The sequence below is a fragment of the Cyprinus carpio genome, chromosome A3, assembly GCF_018340385.1.
Source record: "Cyprinus carpio isolate SPL01 chromosome A3, ASM1834038v1, whole genome shotgun sequence".
Classification (NCBI taxonomy): domain Eukaryota; kingdom Metazoa; phylum Chordata; class Actinopteri; order Cypriniformes; family Cyprinidae; genus Cyprinus; species Cyprinus carpio.
This window is the reverse complement of record NC_056574.1, coordinates 20,960,823-20,981,177: the sequence shown is the minus strand read 5'-3', so window position 1 is coordinate 20,981,177 and position 20,355 is coordinate 20,960,823. Positions and strand designations below refer to the sequence as shown.

The 20,355-nt window shown below is 35.4% G+C and overlaps 1 protein-coding gene across 1 annotated transcript in view; it reads right to left on the bottom strand.

The window, feature by feature from the left end:
- Positions 1-20,355, bottom strand: part of LOC109052976 (thyroid hormone receptor alpha-A) — a 36,396-nt gene extending 16,041 nt beyond the window's left edge. Inside the window, exons 1-2 of the mRNA XM_042722980.1 lie at positions 19,991-20,355; positions 300-514 (exon numbers count right to left, since the gene is read on the bottom strand). Of these exons, the coding sequence (XP_042578914.1) occupies positions 300-349 (50 nt within the window). The 5' untranslated portion in view covers positions 350-514; positions 19,991-20,355. The remainder of the gene's footprint in view (positions 1-299; positions 515-19,990) is intronic.

The window sequence follows — 20,355 nt, the reverse complement described above, 5'->3', positions numbered from 1 at the left end:
CCTAAAGACATTTCAAATCTGTATGACTTATTTTCTTCTGTGAAACATAAAAGAAGATATTTTGAAATATGTTGGTAACCAGACAGTTATGGTCACCCATGACTTTCTCTGTGTGGACAATGAAAAAAAAAAAAGAGAGACATTTCTCAAAATATCTTCTTTGATGTTCCACAGAAGAGAGAAAGTCATACAAGTTTGGAACAACATGACAGTGAATAATGATGAGAGAATTTTTATTTTTAGCTGAACTATCCCTTTAAGAACTGGCATATTTTATAAATACACACATGATAACTCACCATGTCTCATCTCCCTCTGGCAGGTTAAGCTCCTGCTCTTTGTGTTCCATTCACCTTGATTCCATCCAGCGTCCAATCACATGAGACTGAGGCGGACCCGACCCTCGCCGCTTTGCTCAGCATACACAGGGTCAGTATCAGTCAGCTGCTATAGGACGGCTCATAGTGTCATATCCCCACGTGTATTCTTGGCTCTGGATCAAATGCCTTTAGACCTGTTTATACCAAACATAATTTGCCTTGAATTAGCACAAACAGAGTCAGACAGTGAATTTCTCTAATAAAATCACCTACATAACACCTCCTCCCGGTTCCTGTCCTCTAGACCTTTGTAAAGCAGCTGTGACTCAGTTTCAACACACGATGGTGCACATGCGCATGAGACCATCATGGCTAAACCCTTGCCCCCCAGAGCTCAGGCCTAGCTGCTCTCATTAGAGGGAAAAGGCCAACTGATAAATGCACATCCCTCATGCCTGTGTGTTATTTTTCCATTCTTGCTCTGAAGCCGATATGGCTTCACTGTGCAAGGTCAATAACTCTGACGTTTCCAAGGCAACCACTCGGCCGCTATCTAATTATAGGAAAGCTGAACTGGGTTATTCCTTAATGACTGACCTCAGTGTTTAATAATTTAGCAGATTATTCCATTTTGGGTTTAATTTACTTCTTTTTATAAAGATCGTAGAGGTTTAGTTTGTGAAGGATGTCACAATTTCTGCCCTTTTCCCCGTTTTCCTCTTTCTCTGCACTGACATGCACCTGCGTGTCACACCTTAGGATCTCACATTCTTAAACAGCCAATAACACTACTTGAGTCTGAACCAGTGTGATATATGAAGTTGTGATAATTTACTGTATGATGCGGAATGTCACGAAAATTGCCAAATTCTGGACAGATAAATCGAAAGTAGGTCAGTTCACTCAAATCAGATCAGAATATGGGCTTGAGTCTGTGAATACTGAGCCACAAAAAGACTTTTAAATATGAATCCTGTCTCTGTGTGAATCTTAGAGTCTATGGTGTGAATGAATGGCGCAGATGAGTGGTTTTGTCTACTACACAAACTGAAGCGCGCGTGACGCTTGCAGTGTTTTTTCTCTTTATGGTAACCTGTGAAAATAAAAGTCGGTGACAGAACGATTTTATTTTCTACAGTAGAATGCATGTTAAAACTTTATTTTTTAAAGGAATATATCACACATTTTCTTCCATGTTTTAACAGTACACCTGTTGTGCAACATTCTGTTTGCCAAAAAAAAAAAATGAAAGGGTTTAATTTTCAGTTGGATTACAAGAAAAATTAAATTGATGTTTTATGCCTTCATTGGATTACCAGAAAAAAAAAACAAGTGTAAAATAAAATGTATTTCATAGGGCCCTAAAACAGACTTCCATATTCTGTTAACTGGGTCTCGTTGCTGCCGCCGGTTCAAGCATGTTTTGTTAAATATGAAGCACTTTTGCTCAAGATGCCTTCAAAGTAGATACAAATGATGATCATAACCAATTTGCGGACTGATATCTAATTTGTATTATTTATCTATCATTTAGTCAACAATAAACTGATTATCTTAAAAGTCCACAGATATCGCTATTTTTTTTTTTTTAACAGTATCAAATATAACATATGCAAGATTGTTTCCACCACAGGATAAAAAATAAATAAAAATATTCCTGTGACTTATATTTATATAAGTTATATTTGATACTACGTGATAAACCTACAAGTTGTGAGATATAAACTCAGGGTAACACTTTAGTCTAGGGACCATTTCTCACTATTAACTAATTGCTTACTATCATGCATTTTAATAGCATACTGGCTGTTTATTATTACTTATAAAGCACATATTAATGCCTTATTCTGCATGACCATATTCTAGATCCTTTAACATACCCCACTTAACAACTACCTTACTAACTATTAATAAGCAACAAATTAGGAGTTTAGTGAGGCAAAGGTCTTAGTTAATAGTTAGTTTAATTAGTTTATATATTGATGAAAAGTTGCAATTAACTTTTTTTTTAATCACATGGCAGAAACAATCTTTTATGTATATACACAGAAAATCAAAATATTTTTTTTTTATTTTTACACTTTAAAAAATGGTGCTTAATAGCACTAAAATTGCTTTATTGGCTTGTATTCATAGGGGAACCACTTTAAGTGTTATATACTGTAGCACCTATATTTAAAGACTCAATACAGCACCTTTGTAAAATGACCCCCATTCCCCTCCTTAGATTTTAGAAATGTTCCTCCACTCTCATTTGTTTGCTATAAATGGGAATTTACTACAATGGCAAAAGCTGTTTTATATTAATTTTATGCTTTTCTATGGTCAAAAACTCTTGTGTGGGGGCCCTGGAATATTTCCTTATAGGGAGCCTTGGGACAAAAAGGATGAGAACCACTTTATCTTCAGGAAATACACTGTATTTGAATGTTTTTTAATCCTTTCAAGATCAAACCCAGAGACAAAGAGAGAGTTAGATAACCTTTAAATAACTATACAGGGGCTTAACAGGTTCTTTGTATGGCAGCGGTGCTGTATAGCACCTCAACCACCTCAAATAACCGCTGAAGAACCGGGTAAAACCTTCCCTCAGGAAATCTATTCTTTAAATCTGATTGATTCAACCATAAAGCCTTGAACATACAGTACTCTGAACATTCAGAAACCACAAAAAAAAAAAAATACCTTTATCAGTATTTCAGATGATCACAATGTCCTTATTTAATTGTCTAAATGGCTATTTGTAAAATCAGTAACAAATGAAGTAATCCTGAAAACAGCTTCTATTCTGTTGCTTTCTGAAACCATTTAAGTACAGACAGATGACATACATTTGTATACAGCACATGCACATATGGCTAGATTTTGGCAGAAGAGGACTCTTGAGCTGCCAAGAAAATGACTGGATATGGAACAAAATTGACCTCTCTCATTTCCTCCCTGATGAAGTGGACCACTTGCCCCGTTTTCCATCTCTCATGTATTTTCAATGGGGAGATAAAGCTAGCAGAAACAGGAGACCGGCATCATGTGTTTAGAATTAAATAACAGAAACCCAAACAAGTGCCTTGAGCACTGAGTCTGTTTCTTTCACTATGATATTTTGGGTATTAGTCAGGAAATGCATTTCTGGACAGAATGTATAGTAGTTGAAAAGCTAAAACCATGTCAGCAAAGTGGCAGATTTGTCAAATACACTTTAAGATTATGTTTTTTTTTTTTTTTACTCTCTACTTCATGTTTAAAAGTATTGAACCAATAAAAAAGCAAAATCAAAAACTGGGACATCTGTTCTCTCCTTCTCAAAGGTCAAGGATGAACGTGGGATGAGTCTTTCACTAGTTGACTGAAGACAAGACAATCTAATTGAAACTCTCAACACTTGAAACTACGCTTTCATCCCTCCCTATGCAAATAAAGACAGTCCTAAAATTCACTAATGGCCCACAAAAGAGAGAATCTAAAGGATTATGTGGTGGAACTGTGATTCACACTGACACTTGGTAAGAAATTTACAGTTATACCCTCTCAACACATCACAGAACCATAACTGGGCTGCGTTCAACATTTCTTAACTGAAAACGGTGGTGCATTGAACACCCTGTTCTGATGACGCATGAGTTGCAATTATGGCAGCTGAGAAGGCCATTCTTTGTGTTCTTTTTGAAGAATTTTCAGAGCCTGATGAAATCGGTATAAATACGTGTTTAATACTGCAAAATACGCTCGATGTTACAGTCATTGCTCTTGCCCTACAGAATAAAAGAGAACATCCCAATCAAGTGAAGGGATTTGTGGAAACTGATTCCTAATTATTGTGATCCAAAATTTGCCTCGCATTTAACGATGAAAAGTCAAACATTTCAGGTGAAGGATAATCCACTTCTTACCTCCAAGACTGTGTTATGATTTATATGACCTTATTATTTTTATTGTGAGTATTAGGCTTATCATTTATTGCTGATCACTGTTGTTGTGCTATGATATTGTAATATTTACCATTATATAATCAGAGGGGTATAGAAAAGTTTATGAAAGTGTCACTCCATAATACAATTGCAAAATATATAAATATGTATAGTATTTTTATGTTACATTAATCAGTGTCTAGCACACCTTCCTAAGAAAAGGATATGGAACAGAAGACATTGCAATTACTAATTGATATTTAGACAGACTTAAAGAAGTTCCAGATCTATATTTGTGCCTTTAATGTAAATAATCATGTGCAAACAATATACTTGCTCTTGTGAATTTATTTGGATGTTTATTACATTGTGTGAGCTGTCTCTTTAATACCGTGTGGTTTATATTTGCTGCAGATTGGGCTGACATGTTTGACACACCCACCAAACAAGAGAAAACGTATCTCAAACCCCGTTACACACCGTTTCCAGGAAACATGTTGTTCAAACCGGAAACCGTAGCGAAACGGTGCACACCGGTTTGAGCTTGAACTTGGCCCTGGTAAGTTCCTCATAAGAGGAAGGTAAGAAACGAAGTATGATTAAAGTCCTGTGTGGGAGTTTGTGATTTCTAAGAATGATAAAAGCAGAAAACGTGAATGCTGTAAACACCATTATGGTAGACTGGTTTAGTCTCCTGTGTGGTTACAACTGAATTGTTTGAGACACCTCAAAAACTATTTGTGGTAAGGAGAAATTTCTAAATAAAACCACAATTTGTATCTGCTAGATTTACAAAAGCAGATGAAATGAGATCAAACTGCTTAAGACATTCTTTGAGACACTGGCCAACCGAATCCGTATAGTACATAAGAGAAGTCACTGCTAGAATGTAAGCCATGGGAATTTCCTAAAACTGAGCTGTGTATTGTGCAATATGACCATCTAAATCCTCAGTTATGGGATATTACAGAAAGTCTGAATCGTATCTGCTGATCAAAACAAATATATCAAATATCAAAACAAAAGCTTCTTGAGTGTGAAATGTTCTTTAGCTTTTGCATTACCTAGACCAGGAGATTAAGTATATGATGGTCAGCATGGAAGTGTCCGTTATTCTACATGACCATGTACTAGATCCCATAATCCTACACCATACCTAAGCTTAACAACTACCTTACTACATATAAGCAGTGATTAGGTATTTATTGAGGCAGAAGTCATAGGTAATAGTTAGTTAATAGTGAAAATTGGACCTTAAAATAACCTAAAGTGTGTGTGTGTAACATATATGTTTCTCGAGCAAATATACTGAAATGCTCTCTTAAGAATTATGTGACTGTGAATGTTTAAATTTATGCTGTGAAAAAAAAGTTATATATATATATTTGCTAAATAAAGGTTTTACTTATTTTGTCTTTCCATTTATATTTACCATAAGAGTTAGATCTATAAACCTAAAGAGAAATACAAAACTATGTCTGTCAATATAGTAATAAAATAATGAATAATCAACACTTGTTTATGTTGAAGTTCTGACTGGTCAAACTTAAATGTCTCGACTCTTAACTACTGTAAAGAAAAAAATACCAGATGACCATAAGAGAGACATGAGAACAGAATGGACAGGGATTACAGTAACTGATGGAACAGGAAAGAGGAAATAGCAGCGTTAACCTGTCACATACACTATGGCCTTATTTCCCATCAGGTTATAGGAAAATGCAAAGAGTTGCATTAAGAGTCAGATCATCTTAAGTTCAAATAAATATGGTAAAAGCCTACCACATGTTTTCATGATGTAAAGGAACATATCCGTCGTTATCTTGATCTGCAGTGCCTACTAACCCTAAAGTAAATCTGTCATTGAGTTTCTGTTTGCTGACGATGCAAAGGACAAATCAGATTGTTGACGGTAATGCAACACAGATCCAATGTTTGAATTCCACTTACAACAACCCTGATCCCCTATGAGCCAAGTCACCTTTATTTACAGTATATAGCGCTTTTAACAATACAGATTGTGTCAAAGCAACTGTACAGCATTAATTAGGTAAATAGTGTCAATAATGCAAAATGACAATAGTAAATACTAATTTTTCAGTTAAAGGCAGTTCTGAGTCTACAAAGCATAGGCATTAGGTAGGCTAAGCATTAGATTTTGGGGTTAGCTGGGGCTTGAGCAAAAGTAACATAATCTACTAGTACAGTTTCATGCTTAAAACATTCTAGGCAAACGTATAGACGTGCAGGAGTTGAATTTAGGTCCTCTGGCAATATCCCAAAAGATACTGAGAGGTACTGTGAGCATATGACCAGGCCAAAAAATAAAATAAATAAATAAACCCTGGGTTACTCAGTAAACATCAGATTCACAGCCAACATGTCCCACCACTTATTATATACTGCAGAGCTCCTACAACCCCACACAAGCAGGTCAATGTTTTCAAATCTAAATCTAACCATATTATTTATAATTTAATCAGAGCAGTATTTCCCAGGTGCAAAAACAACAATTGTTTTGTTTTTTTTTAATGAAAGAATCTTGATTATGGTCACAGCATTAAGCTTGAGCAAATCAATTTACACTAAATACAACTAAAATAGTTAAAAACATAGTGACAAACAGCATTACTTAAGGGAGAAATCTTTCTTCATTCCTCCTTTTACACTAAAAAAAAAAATTAGTATTGATGAATACTCAATAATAAGGCATTTTTTGACCAGCTGAACACTACTCATTTCATCTTTATAACAGTCAACATAAACCATTACTCTAGGTGAATGAATAGCTGAATATGTCAGAGCTTTATCATTTTTGCATTTACTATATTTTAAAGATCATTCCTTCTTAATTTCAAAAGTGCTATTAAGTTTTTCATCTTTTATCTGAAAGTGGAGATAATCTTGATGATGAAAGTTCACATACTAACTGGTTCACTTTGATGTTTATAGCACTAAAGAAAAATACATTGTACTCCAAAAAAATAATACTATAATCATATCATGTTGTTTATTTCAACACATTCTGGAATATGAAATAGTGTAGTATGGGATCCATGTCAATTATACGTTACTATTTGCATAATTATTAAAAGAAATGTTAGCAAAAAATAGAGCTGTCACAATGCCATATAGGAAAAGATGCACAGTAAAAAAAAACTCTTAACCGTCACATTTCTACCTGATTTAAGCCATATAAATATAAAAATTGAAAAAAATAAAATAATATATATATATATATATATATTTTTTTTTTCAATAAATTATTATTTAGCAATGCATTAAAAATGTTTGAAAGTAATAGAAAAGGGATTTATGTTGCAAAAGATATCAATTTCAAAAAATGCTGTTCTTTTGAAGTTTCTAAAGATCAAAAAATTCAGTTTCACAAAAGTATCAAGCAGCACTGTTTTCAACACTGATGACAATAACTTTTTTAATCTAAATAAATTTGTGATGTTCATATAAATTCATGCATTTATGTTGATTCAGTGTTGTTAAAGGGGTCATATGATGCTGCTAAAAAGAACATTATTTTGTGTATTTGGTGTAATGAAATGTGTTTATGCAGTTTAAGGTTAAAAAAACATTATTTTCCACATACTGTACAGTATTGTCCTGCCTTCTGAAACGCGTCGATTTTCACAAGGCTCATCGCGCTGAAAAGCGAGGTGTGCTGTGATTGGCCAGCTGTCCAGCGCATTGTGATTGGCCGAATGCCTAAAGGCATGTGACAGAAATGTTACGCCTCTTAACATACTGTGATGCCCTGTCCGGCCGGAGTGACAAGACATAAACATAAAACCCATTATAAACGTGATATAAACATGATTTCTAGTCGTGTCTTCTTTTGGAAGGCAAAAACAAAGTAGTTTCGCTTTCTCAACGAAACAGCGTCACACACCGCGGCCTTGAGTGAGCAAATGCCAGAGGCCTAGAGTAAACCGCGGCCGGCTTAAGTGAGCAGAGATGGGCAGCTTGGGGCGGATTCTATGAAGGAGCATCCGGCGGGCTTGCGGCAACCACATGTGACGACCCCGTGCTGTATTTCCTTAGCAACCAGCACGGATCAGCCCCAGATATCGTCCTCTTTGGAAGGCCAAACAAAGTAGTTTCACTTTCACAGCGAAACACACAGCGTCTATACGACATGGCAGCGGTGGCAACAACAATACTATAAACGAGAATAAAAGGTACACCTTCTTTCTGTGCATGAACAACTGGGCGGCGTTATGCAAATCTTATGCAAACGAGCCGTTTCAGGGGGCGTGGACGAGTCTTAACTTTTATAAAGAATATCTCTTTGGATTTGAGACTTTAGTCTTTTTAACTTTACAAATCTTCTTTATTCACCAAGAGCTTGTAACACTCCAAAGAGAAAAGGAACATTTGAAATCGCATCATATGACCCCTTTAAATAATGTTTTCAACTTTCAGTTGCAGGATCATACTGCATTTTAACAGTATGATCCTTGAGAAGTAATGTATTTTTTAGATGGTGTCTAGTCATCAAAAGCACAGTCCATCTCACATGCATGTCTGATTCAGATCACATCAGGAGCATATTCACACAATGCACGTCAAAAACACAACTCCTATTTCTATTCATTAGTGAAAGTCTAGGGTTTTGTACAGTACACAATGTTCTTACTCTAGAGACTTAGTAGCAAACAAGGTTAAGGGTTAATACAGATCAGTGAACAATCAAGTGTAAATGGATCTACAGGGAGATATTAGCTCTCTGCAGGGACCTTGATGCTACACCAACCAACATGGATACACAAGGTGACACACTGACTTCACTTCACTTTGAGCAGTGTGGTAAACATCCAAGTGGGTTTTCAGTCCATTTGTACCCCCTGTTGTTTCTGTTTTTCAAATCAGTGTAGCTTTTCCTATTACAAGCACCTTTTTAGACAAGTAGTTCAACAAAGCTAAAAAGTTTCATGTCATATTTTATTGTGTATGCAGCCAAACAAACTAAGGTAATAATCGAACGTACTTCAATAATGTCCTCTCACTCTCAAATTTGAAAGTTTTGGAAAGTCAAAGTCATTTTAGTGAATATGTTTTTTGTAAAGTTCAAATAAATGAAAAGAAATGATTCACCAATTCAAGCCTCTATAAACAGTCTTCCAGATCAATATTCATTCAATCAAAAACCTTCATGCTTCAGCTTAGCAAACTAAAGTTTGAAAGTAGCTTCCCCAGCACTGCTCTTTACACATGTGATGCCTGCTAAGAGTCAAGAGACTGAGCAAAGAGAGGAAGTGCTGCACTAAAAAACAAAATAAATCATTTTTCTCCATTCAAAATGGAATGAATAACTGAACACTTACTGAACAGTACCAGAGTATGCTTTGATGCTGCAACAGTAACTGAAAAAATTGGCTATATAAGTATGTGTAAACAATAAAGCAGGTTAAAATCCCATTCATTTTCTCCACAGGAAAACAGATTTTTAAGGATAATTTATAAACCATGCCCATGATTCTGAAGAGAACATCACATGTACCTCTTATGCCACAGGCTTTATCCACATTAATCCATACATATTTAAAATTAGCAGCATTTTTATTTTTTACTTGTCTTCTTTCAAAAAAAGGAGATCCTCTGATGCTAGCATTCTCTATTCTTTTTCTATTCTATCTTCTTGTTTTCTTTTTATTTATTATAAAAAAGACCCTCTAAAGGCCCGTTCACACCAAGCACCATAACTTTAAAAATAACAAAAAAGATATAGTTCTAAAAATCGTTCTCAATATTAAAGAATAGCAGAGTTCACACCACAGCTTTAACGATAAAGGCACAGCGTAACGATATCGTTGGAATCACTTTCAGAATGATTTTTTTTTTTTTTTTTTTGGGTATGGGTAAAGATAAATGTAGTGTAGTCAGATTAGATTCTGTTGTGATGTGATAAGGTGTTTAGTTTGGAGTGGAAGAGTGTGGTTTGAATTTAGAGTCGATATCTTTCGCTGGTGTGGACGCTAATATCGTTATCTTTATAGTTTTCGTTCTTGATGTGAACAGGGCTTAACACTAGCATTCTCTATTCTTTTTCTATTCTTTTGACTTGTTTTCTTTTTATTTTAAAAAAAGACCCTCTAACACTAGCATTCCCTTTTCTTCTTCTATACTCTCTACTTAATTTTTTTTTTATTATAAAAAAACTGCGTTAGGCTAACAGAGACTTGTCACAGCACTCATATATTATTGTCCTTTTGTTGGTTCTGATTGCTTCTATTGTCCTCATTTGTAAGTCGCTTTGGATAAAAGTGTCTGCTTTAATGGCTAAATGTAAATGTAAATATTTAGCAACATTATTAAATTAAAGACTAATTAATTGTTGGATACCTCAAGTTTTTCATTTCATGAGTAAAATAAGGTCTGTTGTAAACATACTTCGAAAGCGAATTTTGAAACAAATATGTTTATTTTTAAAAACGATTGTAAGTAGCTTGATTGGAAAGTTTGGGGTGTGAGTGTGTGCGGTTTACATTGTAGAACAAAATGTTCTACAATGTAATGTTGAACATTTTGTTCAAGGTAACGTTCAAGTATCGTCAAGTTGTTTACCACAGGCTTTATTTTACTCATGAATTTAAAAACCCATTATAAAACCCCATGGGAAAATGAATAAGTCTTCTGGATTTTGACCTCGCGACTGTAGCACTCTACACCAGTGCAAGATAGATTTGTGTACGATATGAGTCACTTTTGTCACATTTGTTATCATTTTTAAATACCTCCATTTTCACAGCCCACACTACAATGTGAAAACTGTTTTGAAATATATTCAAAGAATCTTAAAAAGCTCAGTGAACAAAAGGCAAAAATGTAGAGAAAAGATGGATTTCAAACAAGCTACAGTCGTTCATCCACAAAACTACTGACAGTGGCAATCGTTGTTGTTACATTACAGCGTTTAGTGTACATATAGTAGAGGTCAAATGGCTGTTAACTCAAACTATAGGAGTTGTGTTACTCATAATGAATCAGCCTATACTTTGTCTCCATGGAGCACAAGGTGTGGCACCACTGTAAGTGTCGCAGCATAAAGTTACATTGGCAACTTAACAGACACATGTCACACTACAGCAGAAAGACAAACACATAGTTGCGAGAGAAAACAGGGAGGTGAGGGCATGACATAAATCATGCCGCTGGAATATATATACACACGCGCTCTTCCTCTTTCACATATACATGCGGACTCGCACAGACTCACGCAGGATCAACAATCTGCATGAGGTGAATGAGGGGGCAGAGGGAGCCCAGTGAAACGTGATCCGATTCAATCTTCTGGTTACAGTGCCGTCGCTGGAATACGAAATGGCTTTTTGGGGAGACGCAGGGGTCACGGTCTGACCATGGGGACATTTCCACTGCACCTGTGCCATTCTTTACATAAGCTGCCACTCTATACAGTCACTGACACTTCATATAATTATGACACACAATGCCGCATGTGCATTTAATATACCAAAGCATTCTTGGTAAGCCTTTTTCTGGGAAAACAGGGGTTTGTGCATTTTTGTCTACTGAATGTAGACTGCACAAGGAAATATGAAGTAAACCGAATGCACAATAGCGAATGTTTGACATTAGTCACAGTAATAATATGTGGCTTGATTGAGCAGTAATACATAAGTTGCACTACCGTTCAAAATTTGGGGCTGGTGAAATGTATTATGTTTTTGAAAGAAGGAGTCTCTTTTGCTCTCCAAGGCTGCATTAATTTGATATACAGTAAAAACATAAATTTTGTGAAATATTATTACAAGTTAAAATAACTGTTTTCTATGTTAATATATTTTAATATGTAATTTATTCCTGCAGCCAGTACTCCAGCCTTCTTGAAAACAATTGTGCTGCTTGATTTTTTTTATGATTATGATGAATAGAAAGTTCAAAAGAACAGCATTTTTTGAAATAGGAATCTTCTGTAACATTATAAATGTATTTACTGTCACCTTTGATTAATTTAATGTGTCCTTGCTGAACAAAATCTTACTGAATGGTAACTTACCCACACTCTCAATGGTAACTGACCCACACTCTCACTATCAAAAGGTAACCAAAATCTAGTATTTGCAGTTTCAACAATCTCAAACCCTGAAAAGGGTGTCCATATGGCCCAGTTCAGTGGGGCCAGTTTTGTTGCTATAATCCATCACACAGTCTGTTCACACTTCTTCCATCTGGAAAATGTTTAGGAACCATTCTTGCCAAAATACTTCACATCAATAAACTGTTTCTTCAAGCAAGCTGCCAAACTACTACACCCTGTCAGGACTCCCATTCCCTTTTACCTCCAGCGGTTTAATATGAAATACAATAGAATGAGACTTTATGATTACAACAGACTGATATCTAGTGATATCCCAAGACACACAAACCTCTGCTATAGCCACTCACCACATGCACTCTTAACGAGACAATAACTCTCTTTAACTCTGCCATGATATATCATTACCCTTTAAATTACAATATATCATATATAGGTCTTTAAAAATGGGCACAAATAAATATCCAATATTAAATAACCAAAAAAGGCCAATAAATAATTCTGTGCATCCCTAACTACAGCCTATATTTGGGGTCATTGTTAATCACCAGTGTTTCATATTGGATTTCCTATTGTAGGTCTGAGAATATACCATTTAAATGTCTCTTTCTCTCTCTCTTGTTCTTGTTTTTTATTAGTTGCTTCATTATACATGCCTCAGGGGAAAGTGAGTACTTACTTCAGTATTGGTTCATTATGCTCACAAGTCTAAACATAATCAAACTGCAAGACAATACCTACATTAGCTGCAAATGCACACAAATGCAGTCACACATGGCATATACCAGTAATATGATTAATGTGCAGGCATGAGGGGAAGCAATTAATGAATGTAAAATACCTAATGTCCAAGAAACAAAGAAGCACAAAACAACACAACTTCTGTTGTTTTGTTTTTTTTTGAATTATTAAGCAGAACTCAAAATTATCTCTGCAACCACTTCCTTCCTCCAGTGACACAGTCAAACTGGCTTCTGCTTTTTAACACTGATACCAGCTGTGGGTACTATGAGATGAGACTGAATAAAACACAGATTTCCAAGAGCAGTTACATAAAACTTACATGAAAAGAAGGTTGTGAAAATAAATCTGGAACCTTTTAAGAAAGAGAATTGACTAACACAATCCCGCATGTTTTAGGTCTTTTGTATAATGAGAAATGAAGTATCAGGAACAGGGTAAAACCTCAAGATGTTTTTCTGTTACAAAGATCACAGCTAGAAGAGAAACAAGTCAGCCATTCTTCATTATTAAATGTCTGAGAAATATAAGAAATCATTCATGTTTAAATTTATATATCAGCTTAGATTTGTGATTTCGTGCTGAATATGGACTATCAGGGTTCTGTTACCTCCTTGTATTGTACCACTAAGTGTAGTGATGTCCCATAACCCATAAAACACAGCGGCCTCACATCTTTGATGTCTCATTGTAGCTTAACAACATCTCATGGTTGATAGGGTTTACAGTGCACTTATCTCCACCACGTTAACAACTCTCATTATCACATTTTAATAAACTAGCTATAGGAATGCCATCACGTCTTTTTTGCATGCATTTTTGACCTTGAAGTTGTTAAAAATGTTGGGCTGCTTATTGTACTCAGGTTCTTTTGTTCTCACTGTTATAAAATATAAAGATAAAATCACAGTGTAAAAAATAAATATATTTCTATTTAAAACCACTTTATTTGTAAATGGACTTTTTGGCCTAACAATTTGGGGTGGACTTTTTGGGAACATTTTGAATTACATTACTGTACACTACAGAACCAAAAAAAAAAAGTATTCCTTTATTCAGTAAGAATGCATTAAATTGATCAAAGGTGAAAGTAAAGACATTTACAATATTACAAATAAATGCTGTTCTTTCGAACTTTCTATCCATCAAAGAATCCTAAAAAAAAAAAAAAAAAAAAGTATTACCGTTTCCACAAAAATATTAATTACTGTTTTCAAGACTGGAATACTGGAATAATGGCTGCTTAAAATTCAGCTTTGCCATCACAGGAATAAATTACATTTTAAAACATATTCAAATAGAAAATGTTTATTTTAAATGTTAATAGTATTTCACAACAGTACTGTTTTACTGTATTTCTGATCAAAGAAATGCAGCTTTGGTGAGCAGAAGAGACTTTCAAAAACATTTTAAAAATCTTACCGACCCCAAAACTTAATTTGGACAGTATAAGTGCATGTTTTCATATAACATTAAATTCTTAAAAGATCAAGGATGCATTTAATCATTAAATTGTATAATGTTATGCACCATGTGTCAAATAATGTCTACGACAGGTCCTTAGTGACCACAAGTGTGTTAATATAATCATTACAACTGATGATACAGTAGCTGTTCATTAACTCTTGGTTTAGGAGGAGACAGTGGTCATTAGTGTCCATGGGACCACATCCATCTGTCATTGACTTCAGTTAAAAAGTCTGATTAGCAGTAACACTGGTGTCCTGTTGTTTGGTTAACCAAAAATTGATCAGCAGTGATTGATGGGTCTTATCACAACATTTCTTCAGTAAAACAATATGCATGGATATGCATAATACATTTATTCACAGTAATGGATCCTATAAAGGAAATGGGAGAAAATCTGTCTATCACATAGGAACCAATTACAGCTTCACTCACACACAGATCAACTAATCCATAATTGCAGAAGCTGATTTCCTAGCTAATTGTGTGTAAAACTGCTAACTGAAAAGAAGAGAATAATAGATTAAAAGGACTAGCAAAGCAAATGCAGCTCAGTACTTTTCAAAGCAAAAGTCTTTGCATTCAGCACACTGGTTTTGATCAAAACAAACGCTATTAAGTCACCAGAAATCAAAAGTTTCCAAACTATAAATTCTCACCTTTTCACAATTTGTGATTCAATAAAATATGTGCACAAAATAAAGTGAAAATTAAGTTTTTCTTTGTGTGTGGAGACATGGAGAAAATGGTAAATATATTTACCCATGGGAAGTTGGGAAGCACTGAGCATGCAATACAATAAAATGAAAAGTGAAACTGCATTCTAATGATTACACTAAGATAAGAGAGTAACACTGAAGTAACACTAAAGTGCAATTTGTCATGACAATAACGTCTCCGCTAACAGAAGATGAGATAAAACCTGGAAATTCTAACAGCCACTTTTTAGTTACAGTCAAACTTGGCAGCATGAATATTTTTACATGTTTTGTTCATCATGATACATTTTCACAAATTAACACAACTTTAAAGAATTTTGAAACCTAAGTAAAAAGCTAAATGTAGGCTATAAACGAACTACACCACGTCACATGACATTAATATCACCTCCATTAAGCTACTGTCAACTCTTTCAATCTTTATTAAAAAAAAAAAAAAAAAAAAAAAAAAAAAAAAAACATTTTCCCTGAAAGTCGGAGTTAGAATAGTTTGCAAGAGCAAGATGAAAATACCTGTCCGGTGTGATGAAGTTTAATGTCCCCAACCATAGATATGTATACATACAGGTGACAACATGTTTGATTTTGTTTTTATATGTATTAACTCAATATTACAAGTTTAAACTTAATTAAACTATGGTAACTTTTTAATGTCATGATAGCTAATGCCTTCATCTTGTTGTATTGTGTTAGTTTAGCATAATTACCTGCTGTAGTACATTGCAGATATAAATATGCATACATACACACAACTGTGGATGCAGACACAAAGTCAACTTGCTCTTGAGTGTTCACAGACTGGCTTTGACCATTCAGATGCTAATAAGGCATCTATATATATATACCTATAACTGGCAACCTCTGTATTCCCATTTATCCACTCGGAAGCAACAGTTTTTTTTCCCAGTAAAAATAATAATAAAAATGGGTGTATTGATGTATTTTATGTCACAGAATAAAATGTTGAAATAACTTGAGCTTGGGTTAACGGACCTTATTTCAGACATTTAACCAAAAACCCATTCAAAAAACATATTGCCTTTAGGACAGTGGAACCCGAAGTGCTAAAACTCGTTTCTGTTTTGGGATTTTAGCCCATCCAGTCTTTAAAAATAATAAAATAAAATAAAACATGAAAAAAGTAATAATCTAAAAATCTGACTTATAAATGGAAGATTCTTCAAAATATATTTTATTAAATACAAAACCTATTAAGTCTAGCATATGAAACCATATGAAATTGTGCTTAACTGCACTTTATATTAGGACACTGGTTGTGATTACTTTTTCCAGACCACCACAACACCTGAAGGCATCAGGCATGATCTGTTTCTATTGTTGTAATCCATGTTCTACACGCTTCAGGAACGTCAAGAAATGACTGCTAAGCTATAAACGATCACGAAGCTAAATCCGTTCACTCAGAAACCCGCTCCATATAGAGCACTAAAAATAAAGCACCGTAAATAGAACACGGCCAGGGCACCATTTTGTATCGTAAGCTTAAAACACGCCACAGAAATGCTGAACATGGACGCATAACTCGTCCGTACATTCTGTTCAGTCAGAACAAGAGCGTGAAGCAGGCACAGCTCCCTCGGATGACCTGCTGCGCGCTCCCGCGGCGGCCGTCTGACGTCAACATATAATGAATGCAGATCGGGACGTCAGCGCTGTTATGCAACTGATCTATTTAACTTCCCCGCTCGGTCTCATCATGAGCGCACAGTGGCGATTCACCCAAAAATGCAGGACACGGGCGCGTTGGGTCACGTCGGCCCAAGAGTCGCACTGAAGCGCGCTTCCCTCCACGTGAAGAGTGTCCTCGGTGTCTGAAGATGAAACCTGAGGAAGACTGGAGCTGACGGACTATTTATCGCATATGTTCCACAGTCTAGGTTCTTTAAGGACGCGCGTTCCCATCCTGCTCTGATGCTGAATTATTTAGCCCCTCACGACCAAGATCAGCTCGGATGCTCCCATTCAGTCCCGTGTTTATGAAATTTTGGCTGATGATTAAATAAACTGTCACTTTCAGTGTAAGGTTCACATCAAAAGAAGTCGTCATTTACTCACATTACACTGGAAATCCCACTATAAAATCAAAAAATGATTTCCTGCAAAGCTTTGTAAACAAATATTTCATAGGGCTGAATGTATAAAAATATGTTTGAATATTAAAATATGAACAAATTATTAACATATTTAGCTTTTTAGTCCACTTTGCATATACAGACTTTTTTTTAACCCAGACCACCTGAATGTTAGACCAATATAATATTAATTACTATTTTTTATTAGCTATTTGTTGTTGTGAATATTATGCAATAGCAATATAGGCTATTTATAAAATGTAAATTCTTAGCTTTCACTGACTGACTCTACAACAGCCAAAAATACTAGTCATTTTGTGAATATTAAAATTAATCTGTTTTCTAAATGCATATATTGTGCACAAATCAGCTATGTATATGTTTCATTTTTCAAAAAAAAAAAAATTGACCTTGTAATGTTTAATAAAAATCCCATAACTGGCCTTCTCTCTAGTCAAATACCAATGGGAGAGCAGACAGTGACCCACACCCTGACACAGTTAGATACTGCGGCCCAGTAGGAACATCTACTAGAAACCAACAGCAAAGCATTTTAATCACTGTCAAGCCCCATTCACAACGACAGCAATTCATTCACTGGAGGTCACAGGTGGCTTACTGTTGGTTTCCAATAGGCTTTTAAACAGATCACTCATATGCATAAAGCTGAGTTCTGCTCAACTTTTGATGCTTTTGTTGCTTCTGTTACCAAAATCAATAACTCTCATTGCAAGCGAATAACATCCAGACACCTCTTCAGTGTGAACGGGTCTTGAGTGTGGCGCCAATCACTGCAGAATTTCTTTACATATGTGAGTTTGGTTCAGGTTTGGTCACATAATGCTCTACTGCATCGGAAAACAAAACATAAAAATATATAATATTTAATTTCTCTTCAATTTACTTAAAATAACTGAAATCGCAATTACATTAAAGAGCAGGTCATATGGGTTTTCAAAAAAAAATTTTTTTTCAGTTTGCAGCTATCCTTCAATGTAAACAGTCTGCAAAGTTGTTAATCAAAAAAGTGCATGATAAATAAAGATACTGTCTCTCAAAAGAAAGAGTCGACTCTGAACCGCCTTAACGAGTCGTCATATTTTCGAATCTTCTGCCTGTTACATATGTCACAAGGTAACACATTTGCATAGTCCCAGCCTCAGCTTCACTGGGCATACTAACACAGTTCCCACACCGGCACCTCAAATAAGTAAATAATAATAATGAATGCAATAAAACTGCTGTCACATCACGTAAAGTACCACATACAAAGTTTAAACTTACCACTGAGAAACGTCCTGATCAAGTCGTGCTTGTGATGGAGTTTCCAGTTGAGCAACTGCATTGGAAACATCGTCGGACTTGAATTGATTTACCAACAATATCCTGCTAAATTAGTAACTTAGAGTTTATTTGACTTTGTGACTACATCTGTAGATTTAACTGCTGTAGATATATATCTTTGCACATTAAACTGACAGTTTTCTTCAAAGGGGCTAATAAATGTAAGACTTACAAAATGTCACTGATAAACGATGAGCCTGTATCACAGTGAACTTACTCCTAGCCACCTACAAATAAACCGCTAAAACCCATCATAAAGTAAAAAGCCCACCTACATATACAAATAACATTAGTAAAACCAAGGACAAGTCAGTCAACATGCACCTGCAGTACAATGCTCTGTGGAATCCTTGAAATATTTCTGAAAAATGACAGTTTCAGGACAACACTGTATAATTGCCCCCTTATGCTTCCCACATAGCTGTTGCTTCTTCTCTACAAATAACTTAAAAGAAATGTCCATATATACATAGCTGCCCTAAACCAAGAGTACCGAATCATTTTTTTGTTTCTGTAATGGTTAATTCACCTGTATGTGCATGCTCTTTAGTCACAGTAGTGCTTCTAATGCTAAAATATAATTATTGTTGTTATCCATGAATTTTCGAGTTTACTGTTTTACAGGAAAGGCAGAAAAAAATAGTAAAGCACTTCATTATTATTTTTTCCTTCAGGTGCCAAATTACAGTCAATAACAACAGAGACTGTGGGAAAGCACATAAAAACCATGGCAGCAAGAATGCAAGCTGCTATTAAGGCCAAAGGAGGCGGCCATACAAAATATTATTATTATTTTTTGGTTATTATATGTGAGCAAAGCCTATTTAATTGTTTCAGTTTGTTATTTTACTAATAAATGACAATATCATTTTTAGTTTTAAACAAGTTTTTGACAGATTCCTAACATATTTGTTTCTTTTTATTATAACAAGTGGTCTAATAAATTTGTTAAGCACATACTGTAATTGGGTATCTGAATAAAAAATAATAATAATAATAAAGTGCTTCCACATGACACAAGGCTGGTGAACAACTCTCGGGTAGCATTAACTGTAGCCTACATTTTATAATGGTTGTGCACTCCTTATACGAGCCACAAGAACAGGAACTAAGTTGACTTGTCTTCTGCTGAACTAGTAAGTATAATTTAGTAAGTATCACTTGGTGTCCCCTTATGCCGCTTGCAAAGTGCAGAGGCTCAAAACATGCGCAGAAGAGCGATGACGGCGCAGATGTGTTACAGCTCTGCGCTTCGGCGCGCACCATAAGTGGACACCTCTGAAGTGGGAAGCTCGACACGACAGCTGACCGCAGGACAATTACTCACCCACTTCCTTAGGAAGAAAGACAAACTGTTTCCAAAAACCGAAATGGTCCACCGAAGTCCCACAAGGAGCGGTCTTAACGAGCGGTCTTCGTCGCGAATCGCCTCTCGGCGGGTTGCGATACCATTTCAAACCGAAAGAACAAGTTAAAATAAAAGCCTGTATTCGGAAAATATCCACTTAGACACAGTTAGTACATAATTGCTTTGACTATATGTGAAAACGATTACGTTTCGCTGCCACAACAGGAAAATGCACGAGCTTTACTATAGTCGCTCCACCCCCTTTACTGTAAGGACGAGCTGATGGTATAGAAGTATGTGATTATATCAAATGCTGCTCTCTACAGGTTCACAGCAGCTTTTAA